The following is a 12,815-nucleotide window of genomic DNA, read 5'->3' on the forward strand; positions in this document are numbered from 1 at the left end:
TATTATTCCTCCCAGGTTGAATTAAAACATCGTCTCGGAGAGCGAATACCGGAGGGCTGGGCTGTTGATGACGACGGGAAAGTAAGATACATATAGACGATAGAATATTCTTCCAATGGTGAATAGACATGCGTGTATGTAATTCGCTAATAGGCCAGGTTTACGGTCAATTACCATGAAGCATTTAAACATCTAGCTATCTGATTAGCTTAGTATTGTGCCGTTTGTTTGTTTGTTGTTCAAAGCTGCCCGCAGCAATATTCCAGTTATGTGACGGCGGTCTGTAAATAATAGTCTGGACCAGACAATCTGGTGACTAACATCATGAGCATCGATCTAAGCAGATGCGATACGATGACAAGCATCAACCAAGTCAGCGAGCCTGACCACCCGATCCCGTTAGTCGCCTCTTACGACACGCATGGGTTGCTGAAGACCTATTCTCTACCCGGATCTTTACTGGTCAAGTATTGTTCCACGATTATACGGATTGTAAGACCATGATTTTAGTTTGTCTGTTGTTTATCCCCACAGTCGCCGATGATAAACATTTATCCATACAGTAGTCTCAATCTGGACAATAAATCTTAAGAACAAGTTTGAATTTGATAGGTTAGGGATCTAGGGATAAATGTGAATATTTAAGCGATTTGAAATTATAGCTTTCGGGAAAAAGAATATTTGAATAATTCAAAATTTGCTAAAGTGAGACGCGGGACGGCACTCTCTCTGTGTATAGCGATGCAGTCAGTAACATTCCAGCTATGTCACGTCCGCCTGTAAATTGTCGGGTCGGTGCCAGACAAACCAGTGCTTAATGTTATGATTTACATCTAACGTCATCGCACAATCGACAAATGATGATCTGGTGGTCACAGTGTGTTACCTGGCTGTGTGTACGCAGACGACGTGAATCGTCTTTCCAGTTGTCATCCGTGGATCTTCCTTGTCCAGTCTCGATTATTTACGCCGTTATGAATACGAACGCTCGAAAATGTCTGACTGTGGCGTAAAATGGCATTCGCTCGTTCTCTGAGTAACGTATTGATTCCCAATTTGAAACAATATGTTAACCCAGAAATCTGTATTTCAACTTGGCGTGAAAACAACAAACAACCAACAAATAGTATACATTACTGCACTGCAAATAAAATGGCAGTACACAGTAGAGTGGTACAAAATATGATGGCAGTGGTTACAGCAAAAAGTTCAATGATAATATTATTCACTTATCCGCAACAGTTGTCAAGCTTAAGAGAGCCTAGGCTTGGAATCCGGGGTGATAAGTGATCTTCACTCAAAAGCTGGTCTTGATGTAATGTCAGATGAAATGTCAGACATAATAACTGCCTCACCACTGCTTACATTAAATCGTACTACATTGCTGCGACAATTTATTGTCCAATGCAATGAACTTCTAGATACTGAATCTCAACGTTAACAATGTAATACAATGTAATATCATTGTTTAACAATAATTACACTGCCATATAACAACGGTAAAGTCGTATTGATGGTTTAAGGCCTCGCTGATTTACAATCTCATTGTTGATCGTTTTAAAGTGTTTCATTATATGAGTATGAGTGAATGAACCCGGGTCTTCGGCGTAACGAGCGAACGCTTAAACCACTAGGCTACCCCACTAGCCTCATGGAACACTGTGGAACAAATTGATGCATTGTTGTTTAACGTTTCAGGCAACAACGGATACGGATTCGGTTCTAAAGACTAGAAAGTTGACCCCTTTAGGAGGAATGGAACAGACAAGTAAGTTTAGCATTTACAGACAGTAAACTACCCGACTGTGTTGCCAGATGAATATATTTCTTTAAAGTTTTTCTTTACTTATAAGAAGCAGTAGAGCTCTATTGTACACAGCAGAGGTAATTCATAATTAATATATCGTTTATATTGGTTTCAACAACATCAATAATCGTGTCACTTGATTTTCTGGTTCATCGATCACTTGATTGAAGGTATGATTACTGGCCGCTGTTCCATGGCAAGAGTACTGCTGTGCGGCGCGGTGAAATAATTACCTGCTCTTTATGTAAATTGTGTGAATGAGGGGTGCAACCGGTAGGGAAGGCCATGCTTACACTTTTCGCGAACACCTGGTGTCATCACTGATGTTTTATGGGCCATTCATATCATTGTTACAGCTCTCTTGCCCTTTACGCCAAATGTAATCTGTTTCGGTGGATATCCTAAACTGGTTATTCTTTTGCATTTACGTTTTATAGGTGAAATTGGGTTTAACGTTACTGCACTTTTATAGCGACGTGAATTCACGTGTGTGTGTGTGTGTGTGTGGCTGCTTGTACTAGTCCGGGCTGATGCCGATTTATAGTGCTAGCCCACTGAGATACCATGCCGCAGTTTAACATGATCATGAATACCCCACTCAGACACAGTATACTGACTCCCAGCAGACCAGTCCTTGATTTAGCCCCTTAATGCCGAGCGCCAGACAGGGTAACAACAGTTATCATCTTTTAACGTCTTTTGGTATGACGCGGCCGGGGATGGAACCCCGGACCTTCCGCTCTCCGGGCGGACGCTCTACCACTAGACCACGGAGGCGGTGACGTTTTATGTATACTTGCGATACTTGCTCAAAGTGATGTCATTGTGATTCTACGAACGTATCCCCTGCACACCATGTTTTTAGCGCAGCAATCGCCTACAGGGTGGCCGAGTGTCAACTGTTCTGACTTGGTTGACCGTGTCATTGTGAGTGAAATTGTGTGTTACCTTTAGAGCAGGATATGACTGCCTTTTATCTTTTATGAATGCGTAGTGTCATCACTGGTCTATTCCTATCATTTTCATCGCTATTTTGCCCATATGCCCTGTGTTATGTTGGTGTTCGATCACAGATCACTATGATGCTAATATTGAAGATCAATTAATACTATAAAGATGCTTACATTTATATAACGCAGGTGGTTACAAAAGCAACGGTTTGGCTATGATACTCAAGCTGAAGATCAATTATATAAAGATGCTTTTATTCATATAACGCATGTGGTTACAAAGGCTACGGTTTGGCTTCGATAATAAAACGGAAGATCAATTATATAAAAATGCTTTTATTCATATAACGCATGTGGTTACAAAACCGTAGGTTTGGTTACGATAATAAATCGGAAGATCAATTATATAAAGATCCTTTTTTTCATATAACGCATGTGGTTACAAAGGCAACGGTTTGGTTACGATAATAAATCGGAAGATTAATTATATAAAGATGCTTTTATTCATATAACGCATGTGGTTACAATGGCAACGCTTGGTTACGATAATAAAACGGAAGATCAATTATATAAAGATGCTTTTATTCATTTAATGCAGGTGGTTACAAAGGCAACGGTTTGGTTACGATAATAAAACGGAAGATCAATTATATAAAGATGCTTTTATTCATATAACGCATGTGGACCGTTACATTGGCAACGATTTGGCGATAATACTGACAATGAAGATCATTACATGTATACAAAGATGATTTCATTCACTTAACGCAGATAGTTACAAAGGCTATGGTTTGACTACGATACTACATTGAAGATCAATTTTATAATTTGCTTTCATTCACAGGTAGTTACAAATGCTATGGTTTGGCTACGATACTAACATTGAAGATCAACTATATAATATGCTTTCATTCACAGGTGGTTACAAAGGCTATGTTTTGGCTACGATACTGACATTGAAGATCAACTATATAATATGCTTTCATTCACAGGTGGTTACAAGGCTATGTTTTGTCTACGTTACTAACATTGAAGATCAACTATATAATATGCTTTCATTCACAGGTGGTTACAAAGGCTATGTTTTGTCTACGTTACTAACATTGAAGATCAACTATATAATATGCTTTCATTCACAGGCGTTTACAAGGCTATGTTTTGTCTACGTTACTAACATTGAAGATCAACTATATAATATGCTTTCATTCACAGGTGGTTACAAGGCTATGTTTTGTCTACGTTACTAACATTGAAGATCAACTATATAATATGCTTTCATTCACAGGTGGTTACAAAGGCTATGTTTTGTCTACGTTACTAACATTGAAGATCAACTATATAATATGCTTTCATTCACAGGTGGTTACAAGGCTATGTTTTGTCTACGTTACTAACATTGAAGATCAACTATATAATATGCTTTCATTCACAGGTGGTTACAAGGCTATGTTTTGTCTACGTTACTAACATTGAAGATCAACTATATAATATGCTTTCATTCACAGGTGGTTACAAGGCTATGGTTTGGCTACGATACTGACATTGAAGATCAACTATATAATATGCTTTCATTCACAGGTGGTTACAAGGCTATGTTTTGTCTACGTTACTAACATTGAAGATCAACTATATAATATGCTTTCATTCACAGGTGGCTACAAAGGCTATGTTTTGTCTACGTTACTAACATTGAAGATCAATTATATAATATGCTTTCATTCACAGGTGGCTACAAAGGCTTTGTTTTGTCTACGTTACTAACATTGAAGATCAACTAAATAATATGCTTTCATTCACAGGTGTTTACAAAGGCTATGTTTTGTCTACGTTACTAACATTGAAGATCAACTATATAATATGCTTTCATTCACAGGTGGTTACAAAGGCTATGGTTTGGCTACGATACTGACATTGAAGATCAACTATATAATATGCTTTCATTCGCAGGTGGTTACAAAGGCTATGGTTTGGCTACGTTACTAACATTGAAGATCAACTATATAATATGCTTTCATTCACAGGTGGTTACAAAGGCTATGGTTTGGCTACGTTACTAACATTGAAGATCAACTATATAATATGCTTTCATTCACAGGTGGTTACAAAGGCTATGTTTTGTCTACGTTACTAACATTGAAGATCAACTATATAATATGCTTTCATTCACAGGTGGTTACAAAGGCTATGTTTTGTCTACGTTACTGACATTGAAGATCAACTATATAATATGCTTTCATTCACAGGTGTTTACAAAGGCTATGTTTTGTCTACGTTACTGACATTGAAGATCAACTATATAATATGCTTTCATTCACAGGTGGCTACAAAGGCTATGGTTTGGCTACGTTACTAACATTGAAGATCAACTATATAATATGCTTTCATTCACAGGTGTTTACAAAGGCTATGTTTTGTCTACGTTACTGACATTGAAGATCAACTATATAATATGCTTTCATTCACAGGTGGCTACAAAGGCTATGGTTTGTCTACGTTACTAACATTGAAGATCAACTATATAATATGCTTTCATTCACAAGTGGTTACAAAGGCTATGGTTTGTCTACGTTACTAACATTGAAGATCAACTATATAATATGCTTTCATTCACAGGTGGTTACAAAGGCTATGGTTTGGCTACGTTACTAACATTGAAGATCAACTATATAATATGCTTTCATTCACAGGTGGTTACAAGGCTATGTTTTGTCTACGTTACTAACATTGAAGATCAACTATATAATATGCTTTCATTCACAGGTGGTTACAAGGCTATGTTTTGTCTACGTTACTAACATTGAAGATCAATTATATAATATGCTTTCATTCACAAGTGGTTACAAAGGCTATGTTTTGTCTACGTTACTAACATTGAAGATCAACTATATAATATGCTTTCATTCACAGGTGGTTACAAAGGCTATGTTTTGTCTACGTTACTAACATTGAAGATCAACTATATAATATGCTTTCATTCACAGGTGGTTACAAAGGCTATGTTTTGTCTACGTTACTAACATTGAAGATCAACTATATAATATGCTTTCATTCACAGGTGGTTACAAGGCTATGTTTTGTCTACGTTACTAACATTGAAGATCAATTATATAATATGCTTTCATTCACAAGTGGTTACAAAGGCTATGTTTTGTCTACGTTACTAACATTGAAGATCAACTATATAATATGCTTTCATTCACAGGTGGTTACAAAGGCTATGGTTTGGCTACGTTACTAACATTGAAGATCAACTATATAATATGCTTTCATTCACAGGTGGTTACAAAGGCTATGTTTTGTCTACGTTACTAACATTGAAGATCAACTATATAATATGCTTTCATTCACAGGTGGTTACAAAGGCTATGTTTTGTCTACGTTACTAACATTGAAGATCAACTATATAATATGCTTTCATTCACAAGTGGTTACAAAGGCTATGTTTTGTCTACGTTACTAACATTGAAGATCAACTATATAATATGCTTTCATTCACAGGTGGTTACAAAGGCTATGTTTTGTCTACGTTACTAACATTGAAGATCAACTATATAATATGCTTTCATTCACAGGTGGTTACAAAGGCTATGGTTTGGCTATGATGGTAGAAATGTTCAGTAGCGTTCTGAGTGGATCGAACACGAGTCCTGATGTAAGACACCCAAATTCGCAGCAAGAGTCGAACCTGGTAAGCCGTCAGGAGTTACCCCCCATTTCTTACCCCACACAGGCTTGTCACGACGAACACAACAGGGCATTCTTCAGCTGTACGACAGTATTTCGCTGTCATCCTAATGTGACATTCGGTAAATGTGTAAAACAGGACGGTGGCACAGGTCATATTATAAGTCAAGAACAAACAGAATATATTTGTATTGGATTAACTGCATGCTCTCGTGTAACTTGTTTGTTTGTTTGTTGTTAAACGCCGGATACAGCAATGTTCCAGCTATATGACGGCGGCCTGTAAATATTCGAGTCTGGACCAGACAAACTACTGACAAGGTCATGTTGGCAACTTTGACATGCTATCGACCTTGACACGAAGCCTGAAAACCGGATCCATTAAATCTCCTTTTTCCCGGGGCGGTCGGGTAGCCTAGTGGTTAAAGCCTTCGCTCGTCACGCCGAAGACCCGGGTTCGAATCCCGGCATGGGTACAATGTGAGAAGCCCATTTCTGGTGTCCCCCGCCGTGATATTGCTGGAATATTGCTAAAAGCGGCGTAAAACCAAACTCACTCACTCACTCCTTTTCCCCAAGCGCATGGTTGATTGGGGGCCAATTCTTACTCGGAATCCCCAAACCAACACATTATTCGTTGATGAAGACAACGACAATGTCATTCAACTGAATTTGTTCATCGGCACTAGGGGAATGGTAGACTAACATTTAGTCTCTGAAATCTTATATTACACAATATCCTTCTTGACTCTAAAAATAAAAAAAAGTCCCTATGCTGATTTCAGAGCTAGCTTGAGCTGGCTAGACTTGCTTTCGTATGCATTTCTAGATTATTTTTTTTCATAAAATAAATATATTCCACGGTCATGGTGCAGGACTAGGGGAATGGGAGCCGCTGTGTTGAGGCCGCCATGATATTACTGGACAGTGACGTCAAACATCAAAGAAAAAGGGGCTGTCGGGTAGCCTAGTAGTTAAAGCGTTCGCTCGTCACGCCGAAGACCCGGGTTCGATTTCCGACATGGGTACAATGTGTGAAGCCCATTTCTTATGTCCCCCGCCGTGATATTGCTGGAATATTGCTAAAAGCGGCGTAAAACCATACTCACTCACTCACTCACTCAAAGAAATAAACTTTTAATTCCTGACCAATTTAAGCATGAGTGAGTGAGTTGGGGTTTAAAGTTGCTTTAAACAGTATTCCGGTAATATCACGGTTTGTCACCTTTATGTGGGAGGGAAACCCGAAGTGATGCAGGTCTCAGGAAAATCCTAAGAACACGGGTAAGGTGCTTACAAACCTAGACACCAGATTCGAACCCTAACTCATAGGTTTCCGGCGTGCCCAAGGGGCGCAAATCTGCATAGCGAATTGTGGGGCATATACGACTGGCCCAACCGTGCCCCAATTTTAGCATGAGGGCAACGCCGGTTAAGCTGATAATGTAATTTGTACGCATGTATGTAAATCATAACAAACAAGACCCGTGAAGAACCGGGTTAGAATAGGTCTTCTATCAGCAACCCATGCTTGCCGTAAGGGCGACTAACGGGATCGGGTGGTCAGGCTCGCTGACTTGGTTGATGCATGACATCGTATCCTAATTGCGTGGGCTCGGCGTTAAACAATAAACAAAAAACAAAACAAACACAACAAACAGCGAGTATATAGGTAGCACATGTATGAATATGTCCATAATTTGACTGTGCACTCTTGCGTGTTTGATAGACCAAATAGGTGAGATCTTTGTAACATAATGCCGCTATGTACAGGTTAATCGTTCACTGGATATTGTGACACATGTTGTCTTGTGGTCGGTAGGGTCAGTGTTTCATGGCCGTTGACCCCCGTGCCTTTGCTCCTGGGTTCGAGGACAGGATGAGTCAGCTGATTGGCCACTGCAGAGGTCTACAGCCGGTACGTATGCTGCGTCATTCGCGACCAACTCGTGTTATTCCGGGACAAGCCGAATAGCGACTCGTGCCCCGCTCATGGCCATTTTTTTTCGACCGGGTTCCGTCTCAGCGCAAACGGGCATACCTAAAACAATTGTCAACTCGTTGCGTAATGGTTCACTTACATTTCCCCATATATTATATATATTTCAGATGCAATTTAAAGCACATCGGGACATGCGGAACTATGCAGTATGATTGAATACATTTAACTGTGTCTTTGGTATATTTTTAGATGCAAGACATATATAAAATAAAAAAATACTTCTTAGGGATTCTTTGACGAAGAACTTGAAATCATACGCGCATTCTGATTGGTTTGTCGTATTTTCGCACATACCTTTTATCGGGGGACGAGTCTTCTTGCTGGTTACGGATAAGGGCGAGTGGTGACGAAGGATGCTGTGTTAAACTGTGTGTCTATATTTTACCACATGTATGCATGTACATCTCGACCACTTTCAACACGGAGCGGTGTTGTCGTTGAATATGCATTTTGTAGAATCTTAAAATATCTGAGTGTATGTGTTCATTGCATGGCAGTCCTGCTGTGCTGCGTCAGGCAATAACTACATACTTACCAGTAGCGCGGGTAATGTTTACCCTTTTCGCGAACGACCGCCTCCGTAGTCTAGTGGTAGAGCGTCCGCCCGGAGAGCGGAAGGTCCGGGGTTTGATCCCCGACCGCGTCATACCAAAAGACGTTAAAAGGTGGTACTTGTTGTTACCCTGTCTGGCGCTCGGCATTAATGGGCTAAAACAAGGACTGGTCGGCTCGGAGTCAATATACTGTGTCTGAGTGGGGTATTCATTTTAAACTGCGGCATGGTATCTCAGTGGGCTAGCACTATAAATCGGCATCTGTCCTGGCAAGCACAAGCAGGCACACAAACACGTACACGACGTCGCTATATAAGTGCAATAATCTTGGACGCGACGTTAAACCCCATTTCACCTCACCTCACCTCACCTCACCTCACCTCACCTCACCTCACCTCACCTCACCTCACCCCACCTCACCCCGTCTCACCTCACCTCGACTCACCACCCTATCACGAACACCTGTTGTCCTGAATGATTTTCATTGGTCGATTCATGTAATTTTGTTATTTTGTTGTTTACGCCAATCTAATCTGTTTCGGCGAATAATCTAGATAATCTGGTTATTCTCTTGCATTGACAATTCATCATCTATAAAATCTATATTATAATAAAATATATCGATTGAAATGAATAAGGGAACATTTAGTTTTAGACACAGTTAAATGATAAATTATGCCATCATGGGTTCCCAGCCTTGTTTACGCGTTGGAAACAATGCACACAAACGCATCTCAACATTTGATTCTGATGTGTGTTGAATTTGTATGCGCGCTATTTCAAATGTCCTCACAGTAAGACCTGTGAAGATTCCGGGGTAGAATAGGTCTTCAGCAACCCATGCTTGCGGTAAAAGGTCACTATGCTTGTCGTAAAAGGCGACTAACGGGATCGGGTGGTCAGACTCGCTGACTTGGTTGATGCATGTCATCGATCACAATTGCGTGGATCGATGCTCATGATATCAATCACTGGACTGTCTGGTCCAGACTCGATTATTTACAGACCGCCGTCATGTAGCTGGAATACTGCTGAGTGCGGCGTTAAACAACAAACCAACCAACCAACCAACCTCCCAGTAAAGCTTATTTTACTCTACTTTCATTTCCCCTTATTCGTTTCCATCAGTATAAATGTGATGTTTAAAAGGTAGATGAATGTTTTGCAATTTGCTGTGCTGGGCTACCTACCCACCACCCTACATCACCACCCTACAGCATCAGGAAACGAGGTTACCATAGTAACTTTAACATTGTCAGAATATAATTATGACGTCTCGAACGTTACTGATCCCGTTATGGTGCAGAGTATATTCCAACACAAATTGTTGGCAGGCTGATGGAAAGACGGAGGTTCTGATAGCAGGTGACCCAGAGAGAAACCACACGGCGATGTGTGACAGACGAGGGGGAATACCTTACCATGAAAACCAGATCCATTTCGCTGTAAGTCAGTGTGTTTGGTGTTACTGCGTTAAACAGTATTCAGTTAAATCACGACGTGACGGCTTGATGTGGGGGGAAAGCCCAAAGTCATGTAGGTCTTCGACCGCCTCCGTGGTCTAGTGGAAGAGCGTCCGCCCGGAGAGCGGAAGGTCCGAGTTCGATCCCCGGCTGTGTCATATCAAAACATCGTACTTGTTGTAACCCTGTCCGGCGCTCGGCATTAGGGGCTAAAAGAAGGACTGCTCGGCTCGGAAACAAACACACGATTACACAACACACACACACACACACACACACACACACACACACACACACACACACACACACACACACACACACACACACACCACACACGGTATTATTGGTCGGTAATATTCATTGTAATTAAATGAGTATAGGTTATACTGTTTTGAGATCATATCTTTATTCGACGTCACAAATGATGAAGATCTGGGACACACAACCGCAAACCTTACTATATACTACAGATGATTCTATAATGTAAATGCACATAATCCTCCAGTAATCGCATTGCCCTTTATATTGCATAATATGGTCAGTGTATTAATTAGCAATACACTCAATGAAGGGCAATTCTAGAAAGCTTGGAAAAACGCCGTATATGAGATTCTTTTCCTTTCAGGACGATATTGCACAGGAATACGGAGTCGAACCAATGAAGAGAAGCGAAGGTTCTGCACCTCAGGATAAAATACATTGATGAAGACAGTAAAGTGATGTGCTCAGAAGAGATCTGCTGACATATTTAGAGAACAACCAGTAATCTTCGACGAACTGCGGATTGTGTATCCCGCGTGGATGAATAGTGTTAACCCCGAGTCTTTTCCGAAAGACTTACAGCATTCATTCAGAGTGAGTGAGTATTGTTTTACGCCACTTTTAGAAAATTTTTCCAGCAATATCACGGCGGGGGACACCAGAAATGGGCTTCACACATTGTACCCATGTCGGGAATCGAACCCGGGTCTTCGGCGTGACGATCGAACGCTTTAACCACTAGGCTACCCGACCGCCCCGCATTCATTCAGAACGGACATATACTCTGTAATTCCGAGGTTCGAATAGGTTTTTCTAATTTACTCACTGACATTTAGAGAGAAAAAACTCGTTTGAAATGACACAATATCAGCCCAACAGAGAAACTTCACTGAAGGCAGTCAATTGCGAAAAGACCGATGACAATATGACCGCATTTGTACAGGTCATCGCTATTACGTCAAATTGTTCATGGCGCCACAAACGATTTTATATGACGTCGTTCCAACATTAGGACAACTGAGCTGATGTCTCTAATTCATAAAAATAAAACACATTTTTTACTTTTTCTCACGAAAAAAATAATATTGTGTGTAATATAAATAATAACTCGCAACTTGGAATTATCGATTATCACAAATGTAATAACTTAGGGCAGATCATTCGTAATTTTTCGTCGCCCTTTGGTTCTTGTCTAAGTATCTGACGTGTAAACGGTTCACAAAAGACACATGTTCACAGAAATGATCAAATAAACATGACTGAATTCTTTCTTGTGTGAATTATTTTTTCTAAACTAAAACAAGGTTGAACAAGGACTTTCAAAATACATCAGTTACAGGGAGGTGCATGTCCGTGTTATCCCTTGAAGTTGGACTAGTTTTATATATTAACACTTTTTTTTCAAGTGAACAATTGACTTGCCTTTGCATGTGTTTTGGACGGGTGCCACAAGTGGGGCAGGATACGCTTACCTTTTCACGAACACCTGGTATCACCACTATTTGATAGTAATTCATAAACACATGCTCATAGTATAGTCGGAATTGTACAACCGACTCTGCTTTATCTGAGTGAGTGAGTGAGTGAGTTGGGTTTAACACCGCTTTTAACAGTATTCCAGTTATATCACGGCGTGTCAGCTTAATGTGGGAGGAAAGCCCGAAGTGATGCAGGTCTCAGACGTTTAACACTTCGGTGAAACCCACGAGCACGGGTATGGTGCTGACAAACCTAGAAACATAATCGGGCCGAACCGGGATTCGAACCCACAATCATAGGTTTCTCGCGTGCCCAAGGGACGCGATTCTGCACAGCGAATCGCGGCGCCTTAGACGCCCCCCTTTATCTGAGATTTCCCGCGGCTGTGGAAATGGTTTTGTCACTTTTATTATAATCTTTAAACTAAAAAAAATATGTCTGTGAACAAGGATCTACAAATTACGAAGGCAACAGGGAAATGCATTTATGTGTTATTCTTTATCATCTTGAAATCTCCTTTCTAAAAAAATATTATTGAAAATTGTACGAGGACATAACCAAAGTTTGCTGACCTAGGGTCACCGGTTGTATCTAATCTGACACGTGACGTCACAA

General features: G+C 40.4%; 1 protein-coding gene across 3 annotated transcripts in view; it reads left to right on the forward strand.

The window, feature by feature from the left end:
• LOC124144340 (uncharacterized oxidoreductase YjmC-like) overlaps nucleotides 1–12,231 on the forward strand; it is a 31,852-nt gene extending 19,621 nt beyond the window's left edge. Inside the window, exons 7-12 of one of the 3 annotated variants that reach the window (XM_048381322.1) lie at nucleotides 16–81; nucleotides 1,699–1,768; nucleotides 6,330–6,445; nucleotides 8,264–8,359; nucleotides 10,332–10,442; nucleotides 11,086–12,230. In XM_048381322.1, coding sequence (XP_048237279.1) covers nucleotides 16–81; nucleotides 1,699–1,768; nucleotides 6,330–6,445; nucleotides 8,264–8,359; nucleotides 10,332–10,442; nucleotides 11,086–11,163 — 537 coding nt within the window. In that variant the 3' untranslated portion in view covers nucleotides 11,164–12,230. Of the gene's footprint in view, nucleotides 1–15; nucleotides 82–1,698; nucleotides 1,769–6,329; nucleotides 6,446–8,263; nucleotides 8,360–10,331; nucleotides 10,443–11,085 lie in introns of all 3 variants that reach the window. The other 2 variants (XM_048381320.1, XM_048381321.1) reach the window with 2 other exon arrangements.
• Nucleotides 12,232–12,815: the final 584 nt, after the last annotated feature.

Source organism: Haliotis rufescens, unplaced genomic scaffold (assembly GCF_023055435.1).
Source record: "Haliotis rufescens isolate VD_foot unplaced genomic scaffold, xgHalRufe1.0.p SCAF_37, whole genome shotgun sequence".
In the NCBI taxonomy this organism is placed as follows: domain Eukaryota; kingdom Metazoa; phylum Mollusca; class Gastropoda; order Lepetellida; family Haliotidae; genus Haliotis; species Haliotis rufescens.